General features: G+C 33.9%; 3 protein-coding genes across 3 annotated transcripts; 1 reads left to right on the plus strand and 2 right to left on the minus strand.

Moving 5' to 3' along the window:
• Nucleotides 1-197: 197 nt before the first annotated feature.
• On the minus strand, nt 198-3,473 carry LOC101266787 (probable ribose-5-phosphate isomerase 4, chloroplastic). The gene is made up of 9 exons (XM_004233137.4): nt 2,485-3,473; nt 2,175-2,302; nt 1,667-1,736; nt 1,403-1,507; nt 1,156-1,251; nt 1,005-1,061; nt 770-887; nt 613-679; nt 198-495 (listed from the first exon to the last, which is right to left on the minus strand). The coding sequence occupies exons 1-9, from the start codon at nt 2,653-2,655 to the stop codon at nt 417-419; spliced, it is 891 nt and encodes a 296-aa protein (XP_004233185.1). The 5' UTR covers nt 2,656-3,473; the 3' UTR covers nt 198-416.
• Nucleotides 3,474-7,727: 4,254 nt separating this feature from the next.
• On the plus strand, nt 7,728-15,562 carry LOC101266183 (subtilisin-like protease SBT2.3). The gene is made up of 10 exons (XM_004233135.5): nt 7,728-8,655; nt 9,266-9,419; nt 9,578-9,975; nt 10,932-11,027; nt 11,948-12,020; nt 12,163-12,445; nt 13,187-13,506; nt 13,821-14,091; nt 14,221-14,502; nt 14,946-15,562. The coding sequence occupies exons 1-10, from the start codon at nt 8,390-8,392 to the stop codon at nt 15,365-15,367; spliced, it is 2,565 nt and encodes an 854-aa protein (XP_004233183.1). The 5' UTR covers nt 7,728-8,389; the 3' UTR covers nt 15,368-15,562.
• A 270-nt stretch (nt 15,563-15,832) lies between these two features.
• LOC101266478 (gamma-soluble NSF attachment protein) lies at nt 15,833-23,618 on the minus strand. Its single transcript, XM_004233136.5, has 9 exons — nt 23,433-23,618; nt 22,698-22,765; nt 22,517-22,601; nt 22,265-22,423; nt 20,881-21,018; nt 20,272-20,350; nt 18,624-18,703; nt 17,057-17,186; nt 15,833-16,289 (listed from the first exon to the last, which is right to left on the minus strand). Exons 1-9 carry the CDS (start codon nt 23,474-23,476, stop codon nt 16,185-16,187), a joined length of 888 nt encoding a protein of 295 aa, XP_004233184.1. The 5' UTR covers nt 23,477-23,618; the 3' UTR covers nt 15,833-16,184.
• Nucleotides 23,619-24,044: the final 426 nt, after the last annotated feature.

Consider the following 24,044-nt stretch of genomic DNA (forward strand, 5'->3'; position numbering starts at 1 on the left):
GGGGTATATCAGCTCTAAATGACAAAGTTGAGGGGTATATCAGACCGTTTTCCCTTGTTTTTATATATTAATTCTTTTATCTCAATTTATATAATATCATTTGACGTAATATAAGATGATAATTTATTTTTTTTTAAATATGGTAGAAAGCAAGTGTTAACTCATTTACATTCTTGCATTATGAAAGCAAGTCAGTATGAATAGAAAATTCTCCACACTTTCATTCTCTTCCTACTTAGAGATCAAATTATTCAAAAACATATTATTGTTTCAACAAGTACCCCTATAATATGAACGTAAAATACAACTCAAAGATATCAACCTTCCTCCGCTTTAAAAATGTAACAGAACACTTGAAATAGAAAAATAGTAGATAGTGATAAGACTCAAAAGTTGCATTCCTAATCTTTTCTCCATTAGAAGTTGCTTGATTCCATCAGAAATGTATTATCGACGATTTGCAGATCATTTTCTGAGGCAATGATTGCTGTGCACCTGAAATTAATCCAGTGAAAGTAGAAACAAACTTTACATTTCATGTGTCAAAAGCATAACGATAGCAATAACATGAAACAGATGAGATCGCTAGACTTAAGTGATTGCAGAACTAACGGTTTCCTGAAGATAACACCATGTTCCACAACACCATCAATCTGATCAAGGATTTTAGCCACTTCAACTGTCATATGAACAATGGACGGTAGATAGTTAGCATCAAACAAGTTCAACAAGAGAGTTGTAAAGGAGTAATTCAGAGATGGAGATATACCTAGGCTTTCTATTGGAGATGTAAATATGACATCAAGGATGTTGTGCCCTTCTTTAGTAACTAAAGGGAAATCACCTCCAAGAGGACCTGCATACCCTATAGCTGGCCTCCTCCAAACCTGCATAGAAAAACAAAAGTTATCTATCTGATTATGAAATGTATCCTATCTTGGTCCTTTGCAAATATTGGAGTGTGGCAAGGAGAGAGCACACTTTTATACATGATTAGGACTAACCTCTGCATCACCGAGGAAGAGGTCGTCTATTTCTTCAGCTGTTTCAAGCCAGTTAACCTGAGAAGTGAATAAGCTAAATGAGTATAGTTTCTCGCTTTCTGAACTACACTTGTTCATCAGCATTCAGTAGTATATTTAGTATGGAGCTTACAGATTTGATTAGTACTGGAACTGAACCTTCTACACCGCCCTTGAATTGTTTTTCCTTTATAATAAATATCAGTTGATCAGCTGCTTCTAAAATAGTCTGCATCCATATTAGACAATGCAGCCTCATAAGAAGTCAGTGGATAATGAAGATAACAAAAGATAAAAGGAATTTCAAGCTAAAAACACACAATAATATGTTACAAAATCAAGATAAGAAATACAAATACATCACATGATATATGACAGACCTTCTCTTTAATTATAGAATCATCTCCCTGCAGTTTTCGTCGACCAATAATTGCAGCAAGTGTTTCTTCTTCCATAATGTCAGCTTCATCAAATGCTAGATCAATCTATGTAAGAAGCACATACATGTTTGCACAAAACATTTCAGCTTCAATGAATGCAATCTGAATGCATATGGAGGTCCAAAATGTAACTAAATGCTCAAATTTTTAAATAAGTCCTAATGCAAGTTTCTAAATAAGAATCTACGTAGTAGTGGTGCGCACCTTTAAACTGTCATCATACTGTTCCAAAGGAATTCCTGCCTTTGCTGCTTCACTTGCACTGCTAACACATCTGCATCAGAGTGTTCCTGATTACTCCTAATGGAAAAACAAACAAACTCAATAACAAGGCTTCTCATCAGTCATCACAGTAAAACCAGGATACTTATATGTAAGCTGTATAAAGATCTAATGGACAAACTAACAAGTAACAAATTATGGAAATACATTATCATCGCGCCCAATCCTCCACGTTGTACTGTTTCATGTGTCAACTATCTATCTAATGAATCCAGAAATTGATAATTCCAAGGTAAAATCATTTCTCAACACACCCTATAGTTGAAGTGGGAACACGACGAGTAAAACAACATAACATGGAGTGTGTCTATTCAACAAACAAGTTAATCTGCACTATGAACTACCAACAAAGAACACATACAAGCCCAAATCAGATTCTACGATGGTATCATATTTCCCTTATTTATTAGGATCAATAGATTCAACTTACGTGGGTATGGCAGTGACATCTTTTATAGTACCAGCTCGTAGTTTCTGACCTAGATACTGTATAGCCAATGTAGAAGCATGACCTGAACCTAATCCAACAACCATACCATTCTTCACATATGAATCCACCTACATTTCAACAATTCCACAAGATTCAACACCCAAACACAAACCAAAAACTTTAAAGCTGTAATTTTTTTAGCAAAATCATAAAAAGGGCAAACGAGAAAGTGTCTTACCAAACCAAAAAGCTTTAAAGTTGTAATCTTTTAGCAAAACCCCAAAAAGGGGCAAAGAAGAAAGAGTCTTACAGTGTGTTTGGCGGCTAGGAAGAGATCATCAGAGAGAGTAGAACGAGTAACAAAGCGATGGAGGGGTTTTCTTGATGAGGTGAAATTATGAGCTTGCTTTTGAGTAGTACAAGAAAAAAGAAATGGTGATGTTGAAGAAGGCAAAGCCATAGCCATAGCCATGTTGCTCATTTCTGCTTCATCTCAATCCCATCACTATCAGCTGCTATTAACAGTTTTCAATCTGTTTTGAAACAGATAAGAGGGCGCCATGGCCACCCATACAATTTTTATTTCTTTTTATGTAACTTAATTTAAGTGGGATCAATGTAATTTTATTATGTATAGAGATATTATTTAATCAATAAATTAATATTTATTAATTTAAAGAATGGTTTGAGATTTAATGAAGGTTAATTTTGATTATATTATTTTACTAATTTATGTATTATATTTATTAATTCTACATAAAATAAATATTATATATAAAGTACAACGAATACATTAACTTCATTGTATCTTACTAATTTATGTGCCATATTTGTTGAATTGTTAACAAAAGAGCATGGATGACAAATGTGCTTTTTGATGAATGTATTCAGTGGTTTGATCACAAAATGCATGATAGACGAGTTTTCCAGCCAATAATGGAAATATTGAAGGACTACAAAATATTGAATTGGTTTTCTTGTCACGCAACATGACATCCAAAATTCAACCTTATGATGCTGTGACAATAAGAACTTTCAAAATGTATTACCGTAATAGATTTATCGTAGGATATTAGAAGGTCATGAAGTGGGACAAACTGATCTAGCAAAGATTAATGTTTTGGATGCTATCAATTTTACAATCATTGCTTGGACAACACATGTTCAGCAACACACAATAGCAAATTGTTTCGACATTGCAAAATTCATTGGGGATGTAATCATGTAATCTCATAGATCCAAACTCTAGAAGAAATTGTGGATATTATCGGAAAAAACAATGTTGATGATGAAGTTGAAGATGATACTATATATTTAGAACTAGTTACATGTAAGGAAACACTAAGCGCATCTAGAACTTTTCACAATTTCATGGTGCAGTTTGAAAAGACAAAATCAGAACTCTTGGATGCAATAAAAAAAAAACAGAGATGAGTTTCAACTAGATTTAAATTTTACAAAAAAATAAAACACAATATAATCATAGAGTATTTCACTAAATTGTCTTAGATATATTTATACTTTAAAAAAATATTTATTTATAATATTAATGGGACCATATATTTATATAGAGTCTTCTGAAAAGATATTATTTAATTATCTTATCGAAATTGGTGAGACTTTGGCCCAAGTGGAAACAAGAGAAATATATTAATTTAGAGAGATCATTGATTTACCAAATATTAATTTATAGAAATTTTTACTGTATATTCAATTCGAAACAACTTTAATATTCGATATCTAAAATTTAACTTCAGTTATAAGTGCATGAATTTGAGAAAAAAAAATATTTCTAGTTTAGACAAAACTTGTTTTGATATCATATAAAAATGACTGAATTTTTGTCATATAAAATAAAAATAGCTATAATTTAATCATATAAAACTTCAAATTTAGAGGTTCTCCAAGGTGATAAATATGCAAAAATTTGTGCACTTGGGGGAATAACATAAAATAGTGGCACCAAAATTAGATATTTGTGCACTCCCCCTTTACACTGCATCCTATATTTTTCTAGTAATCGTATTGTTCGAGTCAATTTTTACATACTTAACTAATTTTATAATATATTTATTATCTTTCGTTACGCAATAAATATCAGATAACTCATCATTATCGTGAAATATTGCACCCTATTGTGTTGGGTTCAGACACGAAATTGGTTAATTTTCTCTTAGCGATGGATGGACCCATTTCTTTTGGGCCACAAATAAAAGCTGAAGCGTATAGTAGATACCAATTGACAAATCGAGCCACAAGGAATTAAACAGATAAGATAATAACATAACGGGCTCATTTTTATTTATTCGATTTCAATTCAACGCATTTTTTAAGGGATAATTATATATAATAGCAAATTAATAATCTAAAATAAATGGAGTAGTTATGGTTTGATTTAATTGTACTTCATAACAAACGTTAGCCAAAGTTTGCCAGTCGCTTCTCTCTCAAAAATCTCGCTCGCCACTCTCCCATTCTCGCTTGCCACTCTCCCTCTGCTCGCCTCTCTCGCTTATACACAAAAGTGTATAAATTGTGTTTCTATTTTGTATAAAGCGAGAGAAAATTGTATATACACATGCAAAACACATATATCTTCGTGCTATACACTTAATTACACAATTTACAAACATTTTACTTCAATTCAATTGTAGACAAATACAAATTCTATACAAATATTGCAACGAAAAAGGCCAACAAATTATACAATTGCAGTGAAATACAATTTTCTCTCGCTTTATACAACAGAAGTGTATAAATTGTGTTTCTGTTTTTGTATAAAGCAAAAGAAAAACGTATATTTTCTTTCTATGCACTTATAATTATGCAATATACATACATTTTACTTCGATTCAATTGTATGCAAAGCAAATTTTATACAAATATTGCAGCAAAATAGGCAGCGAATTATACAATTGTGCATTATACAATTGCATTGAAATAGGATAGCGAATTATACAATTGCAGTGAAATAAGCCAGCGAATTATACAATTCTATATGTATAGCGAATTATACAATTATATGTTTGCTATGGAACAAAATTACACAAATTTCGTTATAACATACAAATATAAATTTTTTATTTGCTATATATATAAAAATTGCCCTTTTTTTTTTAACATAATAAACAAATAAAAGTGGGCGAAATTGACTACACAACTATTTCGGTGCACTTCAACTAATAATGATGAAAATTAACTTTTAAAAAAGCGTTGATAATTCAAAATCAGACAAGAAAGAGATTGTCATAATTATGGTATCGGGTTCCCTCTCTCAAAGGAAATACTACAAACTCACTTTTCCAAAACAAAGTTTTTTTTTTTTTTTTTTTATTTATTTAGAGTAACGGCCTTAAAAATTTGCCAGAATCCTATGTAAAAAATTAGAACTAATTGAAACAAAATAAATAAAATAAAATAAGCATATGCTACCTCGATTATAAATATATTAATTTATAATGATTTCTATACAAAATTCTATTATAAATCCACTAAGAAAACAAACCTAACTATCCACTCTGTACAATGACTAATAATATTTGGTGCCCTTCACATGTACAATGCACCAATAATACCTTCCAATTCATTTATTCAAAGTGGTTAAAATTTAATATATATTTATAAAAAATTAAAAAAAATTGATATATGTTATTCTTATATTTTTATACATACGAAATGATTTTTTTAACGATGGATGTTCAATTGATTATATTTAAACACAATGTTACTTGTTATATTATATTATTAGTTTAAATATAATATTTATTTTTGATTGTAACTTATATTTTATTGTATCTTATTATTAACTCCATTGTTAGATAACGATGAAAAGATTCGTAATGACTGATTTGGTGTGGCCGCATCGTTATGATATTATATTCTGCATTTTTGCTATAGCTCAACCTTGTACCCTACTTTTCTTTTTATATGTTTGTTATTTAAATAATAAACGTATAACATTATGTAACAATGTAAAACAATACAATCTATTCAAAATTTCAAACACTATATTCAGTAAAATAATACAGTCCTATATATCCGACACAACACAATATAGCTACGCTCGGGGTAGACTTAGAGTATGTCGAGGGGGTTTGGATCAAAAATTACGTTGTATATTTAAAGTATCTTTAAGAATTTTTATGTTTATATATTGATTTTGAACCTCCTGAATAAAAGATTACAGGTTGACTTAGTAATTTAGAGGTTTGAACCGTTATTTTTTTTTTCGAATCCCTTAAAAAAAATTTTAGATCCGCCATCGCTACGTGTGAGTGGGATTTTTTTCTTTCTTTTTGTCTACTTTGCCTTTTTGTGTTTCAGTGTGCAGTGACGTTGCCATCAATTTACACAATTAAAATACTTACAAATTTTTTTCAAGATAATTTATTTTATAAATATTAGCCATCGTTAATATAACAAAAATGATTACCAATTAAGTAGCCATTAGTAGTAATTAGTATTGTACTATATGATTTTTCCAATCATATTGATATGAGAAATTTGTAGTATTTTTTTCTGTATAGCATATATAATCAAATTTTTTTTATTGATTTATAAATTCCAAATATTATTGTAACAGTATTATGCATTAATGATGTAAAAGATTAAAAGTATTGTTTTTTTTATAAATAGATGTAATCATTTATACTAGTGACTGTGTTAGTAGAATGAGCACGAGCTAAAAGAAGATTTAATCTTTTACTCATAACTATATCTTTTTTTAATTAAATAGTAATAAATATTTTTCTAATTTTGGCCCACCACATCATGTTTAACAACTCTTTTTCGTTTGAAGAATGATTTAGTCTATAATATAATAACTATGCCCATATTTTTTCCTTATTTAATAATTTTAGTTAAGTTTTTATATTTTGGAAGGTCTGAATCGAATTTTTTTTTTAGATATTTTAAAAGATTTTCGTTATAAAAATAAGAAGCTAGGGGAAATAAATCGAAATTGAGAGTGATAACAAAAAGGAGAAAAATCATTATAAAATGTTTACTAAACATGTTATTCAATCCAAATTGATGTGGAGAAAAAAGGAAAATGCTAAATATATCATCTAATTTTGAGAAAAAAAGTTATTTATGTCATTCGTCTAGAGTTTGATTTATCTAAGTCATTTTCGTTTGAGAAAAAATATTATTTGTTAATTGAAATAGCATAGATGAATCAAACTTTTAATATATTTCATAAATGAGACTGTTCTCAAAGTTTGATGACATATTTGAATCATTTTTTCTTTTGAAAAAAATGATATAATTAATAACGTGATCGAATTATAGTTTTCCACGTATATAAAATATTTTTGCAAAATCGAAATTATTTCCATTTAACAAGACATGAATCAACATTTTCTCAAACGAAAATGACATAAATATGTCAAATTTGAAATAGATAGATGAACCTCTTTTTAAAAATTCGATGATATAATTGATCATTTTTCCCGATAAGGACTTCTTTGATAATAGTGAAGCAAATATCACTTAGAAAATAAGAAATTGACGAAGAGCAATAAAAACATTTGCAATACCTCAAAAATTATAATTATGCAAATAAATCATGGTAATAACTAACTAATAAGTTTTGTGTTACGAGCTGAACTCACGAGGCAAATCCGCACAAAGAAAACACAAAAGATTCTTAAAATACCGTTTAATACCAATAAGAATTTATTATGTAATCACATGATACTAAAAGTCCAAAACTATGAACTGATTCAGAAGACTATTGATAAAAATGGCCGTTAAAGAAAGAAGACAATATGCATAAATTTAGACACCACAAAAGAACAAAAGAAAATGTTTCAATTTTTGTTTCATCAAATATAAGAACAAAAAAGCAAAAAGATTAAATAAAAATTCCAATTTTTTTTTTTTTATAATTATGAATAAACAAAACGTTCACATGCACAGCATCCAAGAAAGTTTCACAGATTCTTCTCTGCTTATTATTTAATATGCAGGTGTATTCATACTCCTTCCAATTCTTGGTGGTGGCAATAGCAAGAGGGTTCCCATTAATGTGAAAGCACTAATAAAGTTTCTATCAGTGCCCACATACTGCAAAAGGGGTTGCTTTATTTGTGAACTTCACTTCTAGTGGTACTTGGGAAAAGATAAGAGTTTTTAATCTTGGAAATTGACAATGGAACAAATGGGTAGCTTTTTTTTTGGTAAAAAAAGAGTAGCTTTGTTGTGATTTTGCTATAATGGGAGCTTATAGGATGTGGGTTGAGCTTAAAATGGAAAAAGATTTCACCTTTAGGTTGTTGTTTGTAGTGCTATTGTTGGGGGTGTTTGTGGATTGTGGGTTTTGTCTGGAGGATACAGATTCAGATGCTGTTGTATATATTGTTACTTTGAAACAAGCTCCTGTTTCTCATTTATATGGTGAGGAGTTTAGAGTGAAGGGTCACCATCACCACAATTCCAAGAATCATGGTTCAGGAAATGTTAGTAGGCTGCATAAACCAAGGTATTGTTTGTTAACTAGCTGTCTTATATCCATGTTTCTTGAAAAGAACTGTCTCTTTCTAGTTAGTTTGTTTTGTTCAATGAAAGATGGAGGGTTTAGCTGTGACTTGGGAATCTACAAATGGAAGTCTTTTACTGTCTTAAAATTAGCTTTTATAGTGCTCAAAGTGTCTGAAGTTCTTGATTGTGTATGCTAAAAGAGGAAATTCTTGTAATTGACGAGTTACGTGGTGCCATGAATTGTTAGGTTAGGATTTTCAGATAGCTGGATTGTTTGAGCTGTGCAGTTGTAATGGAGAAGTTTTAATCTTTAACAGTTCCTCTCTCATAGCTAAATTGTGTGAGCTGTCCAGTTGTAATGGAGAAGTTTTAGTCTTTAACATTTCCTCTCTCATAGCTAAAAATTGTTTGAGTTGTTCAGTTGTGATGGAGAAGTTTTAATCTTACTCAATTATCACATTGTGGTCTTGTCCTTGGCTGACAATTTTGTATTTCTTACATTAATGGACTAGTGTGTTAGCTCATTGTCAGTCTTCTTATTTTATATCTCTGTGAAAGTGAGAAGCTTTACTATTTTCTAGCATATCATTGATCAGCTTTATTTGAATCAGCCATAATTCACACAAACATGCCCACAATGCTTCCTCCACATCAAGGATGCACAATTCTTTATTGAGGAAGGTATTGAGAGGAGAAAAGTATTTGAAACTTTACAGCTACCACTACTTGATCAATGGCTTTGCTGTGCTTGTTACTCCCCAGCAGGTATGTTATCAGTGAGTGGTATTGAAATTGTGTTTCATTAACAGATGCTATTCCCTTTTTTGTTGCTAGGTTTTCATGACACTCTGGATAGTTAAGCAATTATGTGGTTTGTGTTTCTTGATCTAATATCAACTCATGCATATGTTTATATTTTCAAGGCTTTCAAGCTTGCAAATAGGAGAGAAGTGGCGAATGTGGCTTTGGATTTCTCAGTCAGAACTGCAACCACACATACACCACAGTTCCTAGGTCTTCCCCTTGGGGCATGGGCTCAAGAGGGTGGATATGAAACTGCTGGGGAAGGCATTGTGATTGGTTTCATTGACACTGGAATTGATCCAACGCACCCCAGCTTCTCTGATAATACACCCGAGAGGCATTATCCTGTTCCACAACATTTTTCAGGCATTTGTGAGGTCACTCGGGATTTCCCATCTGGATCCTGCAACAGGAAGCTTGTTGGTGCCCGCCATTTTGCAGCCTCTGCTATAACCAGGGGGATATTTAACACATCTCAGGACTATGCTTCTCCTTTTGACGGTGATGGCCATGGGACGTAAGTCTTATCTATCTTATGGGACCACTTCTCTGTAGCTTTTTGTCCTTAAGCACTCTGTGGAGAGCACACCAATTTCTAGAGAACTAAGCCCTATCGTTAGTGCCAACAAAGTGGCTGCGGGGTCTAACTAGTAGTTCATTCCAATCTCGAATTTTGTTGGAATTGGTCTCGAAGAAGCAATTGCCCTTGGTTGACATGCTTATTTTATAATCCACATGCCTGGTTTTTATTAATTTGTTTTGCTTAGACAAATAATGCTCTAACCTCTTATAAAAGTGGAAGTTCTTTCGATAGAAGTTAGTCTTTCTCCACTTGGAACCATTGGGAATTCGGGATAACCAAATACATTCATACCAAATATATTCATTCTTCATTAAATGACAGGCACATGAAACCTTCTAAGCCTACCACAAATATCGTGCTTTTCTGAAAATTCGTTTATGCTTCCTGTTTTGAGATATCTAATGATCCATTTTTGTTTCTTATGATAGAACTTTTTCATGTAACAAGCGAAATATGCAATTTCATAAATTTAAAATCTGGTACTGTGTAGGATAACTTATCTAACAAACCTGCAGTATAGACTGATACGTGGAAGAAGCAAAAGTAAGTTGATTCGAATTTCTAATAGACCATCTTCCCTCTGTATAGCTGAAAGGAGTTACTTTATTTAGATTTTGGTGATATTAAAGTACTTCCGTTGGACTACAATTAGTATGCTTACAGCAATGGACGTACCCTTGAGGATCCCAAAGAATTAAAACCCACACAACATATAGACAAACACACACATAGTTACACTCACGGAAAAAGAAAATGGATGACGGTTCAGACCTTCTTGATATAATTGGCATGCATTCTCCAAGTAGATAGTTGCTCATATTCATTGAATTTTTAGTTTACTGAAAGTAATTTCTACTACAAGTGGCTTGAATTTTCTTAACTACTTGCAGGCATACAGCTTCAGTTGCAGCAGGGAACCATGGAATCTCTGTTGTTGTAGCTGGACATCACTTTGGAGATGCTAGTGGAATGGCTCCTCGTGCACAGTAAGGACCCTCAAAAGTTGAATCTTTTTCCTTTTTGATTTACGAATAACTATGGTGATTGTGATGCTCAACTTGTAGTTATAGTCTGTTATTTGGAAACAACCTCGCTACTGTGAGGTAGGGTAAGGTTTGCGAGGTAGGATAAGGTTTTGCATACACTGTACCCTCCCAAGACCCCACTGGTAACTGGTATGTTGTTGTTTATTTGGAAGAGATCCTGAAAATGATACCGATGATGTTGCCTGTGCTTTGTATTGATGTGTATGCCTACACTAGATTACAAACAACTTACATGCTTATTCTCTCTTCCGCTCCTCTTCCAACTTCTCTCTCTTTGAGATGTCTGTTTATGGTTTGTCTGGGGCTCTGGGCATGCTATTCTTTTGAAATATGTGATGCAATGACTGCTAAAACAGCACCATTTTTACAGCTATAGCTCCTGATTATATTTATAAGTTTAGCTTAAATACCTTTTTTATACAAAAATTACTGAAGTTAAAGTGTCTTTAACAGTTTAGAAAACTTCAAATGACTTTTGAAAAGCCAGTTATTACTGGATTAGAGCTCAGCCTGTAGGACTACAATTGCAGGAATTCGTCTTTACTGATATTTCTTCCTGGTGTTTATGGACCACCTAAGAACTCCTAAAATTATGGATGCGTTATTTCCAATGAGAGTTAGATCCTGGAGAAGTTAGCAACTGCTTGAGTTGTGAGCCCTTCGTGAAACCAACAAGAATCTACTATTACTTTTAATCTGCTCTGTCAAGTGTCAACTTCCCTTAGTGTGCATGTCTCAATAATTTGAGTTTTCCTGTATACTAGACTCACATTTGGAATTATTTCCCAAGGTACAATATTTCTCTGGCCTCAAATCCTATAAACTAGAATGAGATACTGATCACAGGTTCGTATTTGCAGCATTGCAGTTTATAAAGCATTATACAAGAGCTTTGGTGGCTTTGCTGCAGATGTTGTTGCTGCTATAGACCAGGTATCTTTACTTTTCTAGAGAGTAGAGAAGAAAGGCTTAAAGAAAGGAGTGTATTTTTGTTGTTTAGACTTCACAGAAACGAGAGAAGAAAGTAAAAATCTTGATTCTTAGCATTTTGATACTTATCTGTTTTCATTTATAGGCAGCTCAGGATGGTGTGGACATTATCAATTTATCGATCACCCCAAACAGGCGTCCTCCTGGTGTTGCGACTTTCTTTAATCCTATAGACATGGCCTTGCTATCAGCAGTTAAGGCTGGCATCTTTGTAGTACAAGCAGCTGGCAATACTGGTCCTTCACCTAAAAGTGTTTCTTCCTTCAGTCCATGGATCTTCACTGTTGGTGCTTCAACCCATGACAGGGTGTATAGTAACTCTATAGTGCTGGGAAATAATATCACAATAGCTGGAGTTGGACTTGCACGTAAGTCTATCTTGTAGATTGATTTAGTAATTATTCTTCTATAATTTTTAGTCAAAAAGCTCTCGAGAAGTTTATCTTAATTAAAAATCATGGAGAATGAAAGATGACTTTTGTGGGGTTGTTTTCGTGTTTCGTCAAGCTATAATCACTTAGAAATGTTAAAGAATGTGGACAAACAGCCTATAATTTTTTTTTTCTTTCTCAAAAAAACAGCCTATATATTTTCCCATTAAGGGATATTTTTCTTGTCAATTTTGAACCAATTTTGTTCTCCTATCTCAATTAGTCAAAAATTTACTCCAGGTTAAGTAACATTTCTGGAGAAGATGAATGACACTAAAAAAATCACTTGATATAAAAATTCCCATGTTATTTTTTGGTCTATGCAAATTTGCCAAGCACGATTCCTTGTGGTTCTCTCTTCTCTGACACATCCATCATCAACATATAATCATGAACTCGGTAAACTTATCATTTGCATGTTCCAAGACATTTTGGCTTGTAGAGTCTGCTTTTCTTTCGTAGGCCTAAATTGTTTAGTTTGCTTCTGGATACAACAATGAAGTGAGGTAACCATCATTCTTTGGATGCAAAAGAAGTTGTTTGATTTTAGCTTGCACACCACTTCAGCAATTACTACAATTTAGTGGGGGCTAGCCTGTTGCCCAATAAGGTTCTTTGAATCTTTTAAAGAAGTTCCTGTCGCATGGTTGGCTTCAAAAGTTTTGTATTTTGCTGCAGCTGGAACAGATAGCATGTACACTCTAGTTATGGCAAGTCATGCTTTGAATGACACAGCTGCTAGTGATATGTATGTGGGTGAATGCCAAGATGCCAGTAGTTTCAATCAGACTCTTGTTCAAGGGAATCTGTTAGTTTGCAGCTACTCTGTCCGCTTTGTGCTTGGCCTTTCTACCATCAAACAGGCCCTGGAAACTGCGAAGAACCTTAGTGCAGCTGGTGTTGTGTTCTGCATGGATCCCTTTGTCATTGGCTTTCAAATCAATCCGACTCCAATGCGATTGCCTGGCATCATAATTCCATCTGCAAATGATTCGAAGGTATGCCTAGAAATATGCTACTCCCTCCATTTGATTTATATGACGGTGTTTGATTGAACTCGAATGTTAAGAAAGAAGTAAAGACTTTTGCCTCATAGAGAAAGCATTCTTGTAACTTATGGGTGGACAGATGGGTCTGGGTCAATTTGCTACCGCTAGTTAAAACTTGAAACTTCCTAGAAGTGTGATAAAATTCTTAAAGACGACATACGTACATTTTCGTCAGCCTGCTTCAAGTTATTTCTAAGCTTTGTTTCCATGCACCCAAGTATTTATTTGCCATTTGCATTTTCTGATTCAAGTAATTTTGGCAGATCTTACTTCAGTACTACAATTCTTCACTGGACCAAGATGAAGTTACTAAGAAAATTACAAGGTTTGGGGCAGTTGCAAGCATTTCAGGGGGTCTTAAAGCAAATTTCAGCTTATCTGCTCCGAATGTTATGTTTTATTCTGCTCGAGGACCAGATCCAGAAGATAGTTTTCTTGATGATGCAGACATACTGAAACCGAACCTAGTTGCCCCAGGAAATCTTATATGGGCAGCTTGGAGTTCTGGTGGCATGGACTCGGTTGAGTTTGAAGGTAGTTTAACTAAATAAAGCTTGTAGATTTTGTAAAGCTACTAATGGAAAGAGGAAAAGGGGCTCTACTTGTACATCAATGAAAATAACATTATATGTTTACTTACCTATGTCACTTGATCGAATTTAGGTGAAGATTTTGCAATGATGTCTGGAACCAGCATGGCTGCCCCTCATGTTGCTGGTCTGGCAGCACTGATTAAGCAGAAATTTCCTAATCTTAGTACTGCTGCTATTGGATCTGCACTTTCTACCACGGCTTCTCTATCTGACAAGTACGGTGGTCCGATATTGGCCCAGCGTTCATATGCTAATCCAGATTCAAACCAGTCTCCTGCGACACCTTTTGACATGGGAAGTGGATTTGTGAATGCTACTGCAGCACTGGATCCAGGACTTATTTTTGACACAGGTAAGAAGCTACTCTTCTTTGCGATCGAAGTCTAGGATACTATTGGTTATAACATTAACTAGTTATCAGATGCTATTAAAATATGAATGGCAGATGCTGTGGTATATCACACTTGTGATTGTACTTGTTGTAGTGTTGAATAAATTAGTACATCTTAAACTAGTTTAAGCACGATATCGCGTAAGTCTAGAACTTGGTTTGCTTGAAAGGTCTATGTTGTTGATTTGTGCTGATAAAGATCACTGCAGACCACTCAAAACTTCATGGAGAAAATAAATGATACCCAGTCTTATTTAAGCTGTTACATGTATTTACTTCAGACATATATACTTCTGTGACTCGCTTACAAGTTTGAGTCAAGGAGAGGGGTTAGAATTGGTAGTTCTTGTTGTATCACTTCATTTCTGCCAGTCTGATATGGATTTTGAAAATTTTCAATGTAGGCTATAGCGACTACATGTCATTCCTCTGTGGCATAAATGGTTCGGCACCTATGGTACGGAACTACACTGGTGAGAGCTGTGGAGCATCTACAATGAGTGGAACTGATCTGAACTTACCTTCAATCACGATATCGAAACTGAATCAAACCAGAACAGTTCAAAGAACATTGATAAATATTGCTGCCAATGAAACATATGTTGTTGGTTGGAGTGCGCCTTATGGTGCTTCTATGAAGGTCACACCAGCACGCTTTTTTATTGCGTGTGGGCAGCAACAGGTCTTGAGTGTCGACTTTAATGCTACTATGAACAACTCTTCACCAAGCTTTGGAAGAATTGGACTATTTGGAAACCAGGGTCATGTTATAAATATTCCTTTGTCAGTCATAGTAAAAATTTCATACAACACAACTAATAGCTGATAAAGCTGATAACACTTTTCTCTTTTTTCTTGTAATATTGTTGAGTGTCCAATTTTTTGATTTGTTAGGCTCTGTAAATGTGTTTTAAATGTAGATAGATAACTTATTTGTTGATGATAAATAAGTATGATATGATTTTGTTCAGGAACTTATTATTGTTCTCACCTTTGAGGAAAAACAAATTCTGCTTCCATACTTGATGGCTGGAATTATTTTTTTTACCCTTACAATTTCAGTATTTGTGTGTATTATCCATTTTTACACTTACAATTTCAGTATTTGTGTGTATTATCCATGCGCAGGGGTCATGCTAATCGTCCCTCGTAAAGATGAAATTGGTTCTTGATTTTTCTGCATATACCAAGGCTTCCAAATAAAGATATTGCTAAGTTTTGGTTTGGTTGATCAAGCAATCATGTCCTAGTTTTGTTCCTTTACAACTATCAAATTAGAGTAGTGGCTCACTTGTAATGGACAAAAAACACATGCATTTTCAAGTAGTAGATGGACAAACACATTTTACACCATCTTTATGGTCAGTGCTGGAGGAACAATAGGAGCAGATAAACACAGTACAGAACCACACTGCTAAGATTACCCAATAATCAATTATATTCATGAACAAAAGCTTCCAATCTGCAAAGCAATCAACGGAGGGAGGGTTTGTGAGATTCTTCTGTACAGGGTTTTCCTCAGACAATTTGTCATGATATAGCTGATAAATCTAGCAAGATAGATTGTAAAAGCAAGACTCGATGTTCCAGACACAAACTCAGCACACATAAAGCTTCGACTCATTCCATCAACTAGTGAAAGTTTAGGTCAGATCATCCTCATCCAAAGGATCTTCATTGTCTTTCATGGCTTCATTCTTGAGTGCGCTAACATCCCCTGTAGGCAATTTCCTTGCAATCTTGACGATCTGGATTTATTGCAATTATGTTAATACAGCAAGGGAGAAAAGAGAAGGCACATAGACGTCACACAAATGATGCTTCTTGCTTGCTCATCTTAATTTCCTTACATTATCGTCCAAGTGAAAATTAACTAATCATGCTCAGTGTTATGCTAAGCATTGAAAATGAAACAGCTATGCAGACTTAACAAGATAAAAAGTTCGGCGTAAAAATAAGTTGAGATGAATGACTCTTTCACTTCTGGGAAGCAGTTCTAAAGCAAGCAGGGAAAATAGTATTTGAGTAAACAGCCTTGGGAGAATAAATATCAGGGGAATATACAAGTTACATTGTGTCGGGACGATTGATTTAGCTGAAAAGGTGCTCGAAAAATCTTATAGCTAGAAAACCATGATTAAGGAATCTCTAGTCTAGTTTAAATATAAGCTTGGTGATCATTTTTACCAAAAAGCTGAGAACCTATAACTGGCCACCTATTTTAAATAAAGAAAATGCTATACAAGCCTAAGCGCCAAACCCAACCAAATAATTGAAATTTTATACATTTTTTTTATAACCGAGAAATTCGTTTGTGATCGGCCCTTTGGACCAATCACAGTCTTTTAAACTCGGTGGATAATGGGCCCGCCCCTCTACCCTTCTCCGCTTAAATACCGAGCTTTATTTTCAAAAAAGAGCTGCTCTCAGCAGTCAGCAATGCAAAATTAGTAAGCACACAACAGTAATTAGCACTCATCATCTTGACTTAAAACTCTGATACTGCATCACTAACCGTGTGATCAAGATTTGAAACAGTGCTTGATTGTGACACCCGTTTAATATCCTCAACATCGCCGTCAGCATATGCAGAAAGAAGTTTACCAGCACAGCGACCTTGATCGCTATTCAGGAAAACTTCAACCCTACAAAGAAGAGCCATCACCCGTGTTTTTAGTAAAATCACTTAACCTGATAAAATCATGAGTAAACTAAAAATATGAGAGAAATTATCAATTCCAGAAGAAAATATGATCTTGAAATATAAATTGTCCATATAGATTCATAAGTCTGAGAAAGATAAACACGAAAAGCTGAATAGGAAGGGTGTGCATAGATACCTACCAGATAAAATAAAAATAAGAGGATATTTTAGACCAAAATAGAAGGATGTTAGACTAAAGCAAGTTTCTGGAGGTCCACATTTCTGTCTCAGCTATCATTGTCTTAGTTGATATTCTAACAAGTAATTCTTCCCACTTAATCGTGACTCACATACTAATTGTGTGATTTTCTAAAGCCTTACAGCAAGAATAGAGGAGGGAACTTGTACAATTAGATTAAAGGGCATAAATTTACCGCTCTATAATAAAGGGAAAGAATTTTGAACCAGGGAACAAAAATTTACAGCAAGCACATTTATTTAGGTATTGAAAGAAATTTTATATTAACTAGGAGTAAACTAACCTCTTGGTACTAACCCACCAGTCATTTTCAATAAAACTCGTGCTTTGACACAACAAAAACATCATTTACCTTAACCATGCATGTGGAAGATGGGGGGGATGATTTGAAAGCATGAATGAATGTGACGTCCAATAAGAGAAATACAAGCTAAAGAGTATCTAAGCAGACGGACACTGAGATTCTAGGGAAATGATGAGTATATTAAAATCCAGAGATGCCTAGTTATCGACTAATCTCTTACCAAAAAAATCACCAAGTTTGACTAACCCAGGTGATTGCAGTATAGGATCTGGCACTCTTAGACTTCATGATAAGCAAGTGGATTCAAGTAACCAGGTTAAACAAGGTTGAAGAAATTGCTCGTCAAAGGGAAGTGGAGGAAATGCATTGAGACAGTAAAAACATAAATCACATCATTGTACGTCTCATCCTTGGATCACTTTGTTGGAAAAGTCAAAGAACACTTTGGAACTGCCCATTCTCTGGGTTTTCCAGATGCAATACATCTTTTCTTCTAACAAGGTAAAATGTTTTTACCATGTAAGACATATTCCTAAACCCCCAAGCACCATAAAGAAAGATGTGCAAACGAAAAGGAGGATGCTAAACAGTGAGCTTCACAAGATAAAGATAGTATTGCACTAGAAACTGTAATAGATTTAACGGGACTGATAACACAGCAGAGAAGTGGTTTAAAATGCATATATATTGATAAAAAGGTAGACATTTAGGTGTAGCAAAACTGAAAATAAACTAAACCAAATTTGACGCATAACGTTTCTGAAATGGACTCCATTAGCTCTCAACTTCCAACTTTGGCGATGAAAAAGTAAAAAACAACATTACACGGACAAAAATTCTTGTAGCTTAAAGTCATGAATGCGTAAGTAACTTACTGACAACAATCATTGTAGCACTTCTCCGCTTGCTTAAAGTCGTGGGCATATAGGTAAACAATGATTGCACTAAGATAAGCCTGCAAGGAATCGATTACTTTAGCAATTGCTGAAGGTTGAAACCTTCAAAAGCGGTAAGGATTTTCAAGTATTTTAACACTATATTTATCTTTTACTGATAACATTATTTTAACACTAAATTAATAATTGATCCCACATTTATCTCGAAGAGATGAGTCAAGAATGATGACCTAGATATGAGATCGACAGATTGTTACACAAAACCGGGGAGATCCACTCCGACACAACATTCATTGCATGTGTTTACCAAGGACAAGCTATTCACTAGGAAAAAGAAAACCGAGAAAAAACAAAGGAAGAATACAAACAGGATGAATGCAATAGGGCTCATATAAACTGAAACCATAATCACATCCTCCTGAGATAACTTTCTCCTCAGTAGCTTGAAGAATTGGATGAAATGAAGATCATGGTGACAAAGCCAAGACGACAAAGTGAGAATTATTCAGCAAAAGGAGGAGACAAGGGAAAAAAAAAGAGGCTAAAAGGACAGGACAAAAAGCATACACAGAAATCTTAGTCTTAGCACTATATATGTGCACATAAGTTCAATGTCATTATGGTATTAGCTTGTAACTTTTTGGAGGTGGCCAGCATACCCTTAATGCTGAAGAATACGACTACAACGTTATCAAAAAAAAAAAGTGCACATAAGTTCAATTTTTACTACACCCATTGAGAATATAATGAAATAATAAAAGTGTTCTCTCTAGGAGCTTAAACTTTTAGATGAGATGGTTGCACAATTCAACATGGGGTAGAGAGCAGGTAGGACCATAGAGCAGGTAGAGGTCGTAAGATTGAATCTCACCGCCACCAATATCAAAAAGAATTTTCATGTGCTTGGTCCATGAAAAATGAATCAGGCCCACACGTGAGCGGGCGTGTAATAATGAAAGTGCGTTCTCTCTAACAGGTTAAGCGTTTAGATAAGATGGTCACACACTTCAATGATACCCATTATTAATTGGAAACTCAGACCAAGCCAAAAGATCAAAATGTCCTACATTTTAAACTAAAACTAATCCAGTTACTGATTAGATCAGTCCTAATAACCCCAGGAATGCTATCAGTCTATTTTGTTGAAACTGAATAATGCGCACCACTACAGAGCACTCATTAATAATGTCTGAGAAAAGAACATTCAAATATAAGCAGTAGATGTGAAGTTTAGGCATAAAAGACACACAAGAGTAGAAGAACTACGAGAGAGGACACATCAATATGTTTTTCATTGGCTGCATATGTAATGCACGAACAAAAAGATGGTGTGTGTGTGAGAGAGAGATCCTGTGATGGTTTAGGAGGAAACAAAGAACTCCTATTTATATAGCTTGAACACAATGCAAATAGTTGTAGCTAATGAACAATTGCAGTATTAATTTTTTGAGAAGGAAATTAATAACTCTTTTTGAAGTGTGGAAACCACAGACTAAAATTCTTAGTGTAAAAGGCTGACATAAACAAACTTGGATTGTGCTATAAATTATTTTCTTCCAGTAAACAAACAAGATAAAGTCAAAGTAGTGTTCAGCAGATGGAACATGTGACTAAAGGGCTTTCGAACCTTGCACTGGCTATGTGTTGCGCTGCACTTGTCAGCAGCTAATGCCAAACTTATTAGGATAGTTGCAGCATCTTCATACCTGCATGTGGTGAAATCAAAGTCATCATCACTTACTAAAGGGAGAAGTGTACTGTGTGAACCACTTCACTTAAGAACATAAGACTATTAGAAATGAGACTTTTTATTTATTTACTTTAGGTTGGCGATACATCTCTCATGTGTGTGTCTAATACTCTTTAATCATCCAAACACAATTTTTGATATCATGTTGTATTTGAGGCTCAAAACCAGGACCTCTAGTAGATATATTACTGAATGGTGCAGACCAGCTCCATCTAAAAGTTAAAACATTAGAAGATGTGACACTTCTATTTATTTGTTTTAGGTTTGCAACAGGGAAGCCTAAAACTTAACAAAATTCTTATATATAAAAAGTCAAATCACTCAACTTGGTTGTGACCTTTTTAGCTCGATAAGTTATAACTTTTTTTCATCAGCAGGAAACAAAGAAAAGAAAAAGTAAAAGAACGACGTTGTAATGTACTTAATGAAATACATTTCAATACACTATCTTCTAAAAGTAACATCTGCCTCGAGTATAATTCTTACTTTTCAAGCTTCAGATAAACCCTTGCAGCATCACGATATAGATCAAAGGCCATTTGTTCCTTCCCGTCCTCTTCAAGAATGGCACAGGCTTCAGTATACAACTGAACAGCTACATCAGGTGCTCCATCTTCTAAAGCACTATAACATTAACAACTTGCTAATCAGATACGATACAGTGTTTCAATCTCAAGCAAAAGGAGAAAGTGTCAGACACATAGAAGGAATCTATAGTTAGAACATATAGAAAACTGTTAGATCTGTGAAAACATCCCCCTCTCTAACCGAGTTTCTCATCGAAAGGGAACAGAAAGGCATAGGGAAAGTTAGGCATGGAATTTAGACTGATGTCAAACACAAAGCTGGCAGCCTGGCACTGCAGTATTGTGCCAGTGATTACCCGCCTTTCCCATTTCCTTGTTTCACAAATATGTAGCGTTGTATTAAATTTGATTTTTAATGATAGTTTTGCTTATATTTAGATTCCACTCTTTTTTATGAACTCTTTTGACATTACAATAAGCTTGCGTTTGGACATGCGATATGAAGTCAAGGAATCAAATAAGCGCTTGGATATGCTATTTGGGATCATGATTTCAAATCCCAAATCCTCCAAAAAACATATTATTTGGGATTCCAAAGCATGATTTCAATTTTTTTTAAATGTAAAACTTGACCCATAAATTTATATTTTGTAAAAAAAAAGATCCATAATTTAAAATTTTGCAAATAAAGACTCATACTTGGTGTAAAGAGATTGTCCATACCATGTGAAAAGATTATATCAAAGATAACTAGTTAATGCTATTATTGACTAGTGGATCTTTATAAAATTATGTATATTTGGAAGATTGTAATCGCGAACATTTATTTTTTATAAAAGAAACACGGAGATATGCGATTTATCGATGAAGTGACTTAGGATACTTCGATATCTTGTTTATGAACTATGGTTTGCTCATTTGGTAAAATTTTATAAGAATTGGAAAAATTTTGATAGTTTTCACAACTTGTGGGGTTTTTCTTGTTTATGAGAAAAAGCACAACTTAAGAAATCCAATCGCATGTCGAAACAACTCCGCATAAACTCTATCGTAACTCGTAAGTAATGATCCGGTTTAATGACTAATATGGTATAATCAGATTCAACAAATCTACACCTCAATCTCATACTAGTTAGTGCTGCTATATTAATCCCGTATGTGTTCTGCTCCATTTAGGCCCGTTTTCCAGAACTAAACAAGGGGTTCTCTAGAAGTGGGGATTCTCTAAATCTGTAATCAGATAAGACTTAGACAATCAACGATATTAAAAATTATAATTTATATAGCATAAAATACTACTGCTGCAATTTTGACAAATGCAGCCAAATAAGTAAGTAACATACCGCGCGCCTTTTCCAAGTGCGTCAGACGCAGGTTGGGGCCTCCCACATTCATTGTACAACTCAGAGGCCCTTCTATAAAAGTCAGCAACTTCTTTCCAGTTGCCTAGTTCCTTTGCCATGGTAGCAGCAGACTCCATATGCTTAGCAGCATCCCAAGGCCTGATTTACTAGTGAAGGATCCCAAAAGCCAAAACTCACTCAATCGAAGAACAAGAGGAAAGATCCAAAGAAACGGATTGGGGAAAAGGATACGAGGAAAGCATCTCTTGTCCTTTTGAAGCTTTTTCAAATGCTTCTTTTGCCTTCTCATAACTTTTAGCAAGCCTAAATCCATTAGCTGTAATGAATGAACATAGTATCTGTCATGTAATTAACATGCTAAAAGTTTCCATATTTATATAACATTTGTTTTATTCGTGAATATTGTACATACCTGCCTGCTCATACAAACCAGTAGCACTTTTCCAATCAATACTCCACCTGGTAAAACTTAGTTTTGTCCTATATATATAGGTAAACACATAATAGTTACATAAAACTTAAGGTGGAACGGCACAAGTAATAAATAAACAAAGGCTTCTTTTTGTCTTCACATTAATGGAACAGAACATTCATTCAGCATTCAAAATCTCGGAGATGGTATTTTGCATCACTCTAACTACAGCTAATCTCTCAGAAGTTAGATCAAACACATTAATAGAGACCACAGATAGTAATCAAGATCCTTCAATCTTTGATCAACACACTACTTTTACTGGTTGGTGTAATAACTACTAGAAAATCAAATCTCACCAAGAAAATGGAAATTATCTTAGTTCAAGCATCACACAAGGGGAACAAACCAGACACATTCCATTACCACATCCATTCAACAATTTCAAAAACTATAGCAAAATATGGTCTTTATAGACAGCTTAAAACAATTACATGTACATACATTGTGTATATGTGTGTGATATACCATTTTCACACAAGCAACTCAAAAGAAAGAAGAACCCCTCTTACACAGACATGATCATACAGCCATAACAATCTTTACATCACAAAAATTGTATCTTTATATGAAAACAATTGTATCTGACAAAATTGAATACAGAGCAAATATTTAACAGATAAAAGATACAGAGTTTATTGAGATGGGTATGTGTGTGTGGGGGGGTGTTCTTACAGTTTATCGGCTTTGCTGATCAACTTTTCAGGATCGGAACCCATGGCTGATGTGCTGTGAGTTCCTTTCTTGCTTCTCCGGTCAATCTGAGAATCCGGTTTTGTTCCGCATTTGCAGGGACCCCTATGAGAAAAATGCAACTTTTGATTAATTGCGCAATTGATCCCTCATGTTTGATGTTTTGAACTTTTGAACCAAATCAATATGACATTTACAATAAACTCCTTCACGTTTCAAAATTTATACTTTTCATCAACTTATTTATTTACTTATGTTATTTAAAGTAATTTACAATTGAGTTAACTTTTACATATAACAATATAAAAATCATATTTGTATGTTATAGCTATAGTTTGTATAATTGCGCTCCATAACAAACATAAATATGTATATTTCGCTATACATATACAAAAAAAAAGCAGTTGTATAATTCGTTATACATATACAAAAGAAAGCGATTGTATACAAAAGATTAATTGTATAATCTGTGTATATATGAAATGAGAAAGAAAAAAAGGCAAAAGAAAACTGGACAGGTAAATATTTGTATTGTATAATTATAAGTGTATACGACGAAGATATATGTATTTGCATGTGTATATACAATTTTCT

This window comes from Solanum lycopersicum, chromosome 2 (assembly GCF_036512215.1).
Source record: "Solanum lycopersicum chromosome 2, SLM_r2.1".
Classification (NCBI taxonomy): Eukaryota; Viridiplantae; Streptophyta; class Magnoliopsida; order Solanales; family Solanaceae; genus Solanum; species Solanum lycopersicum.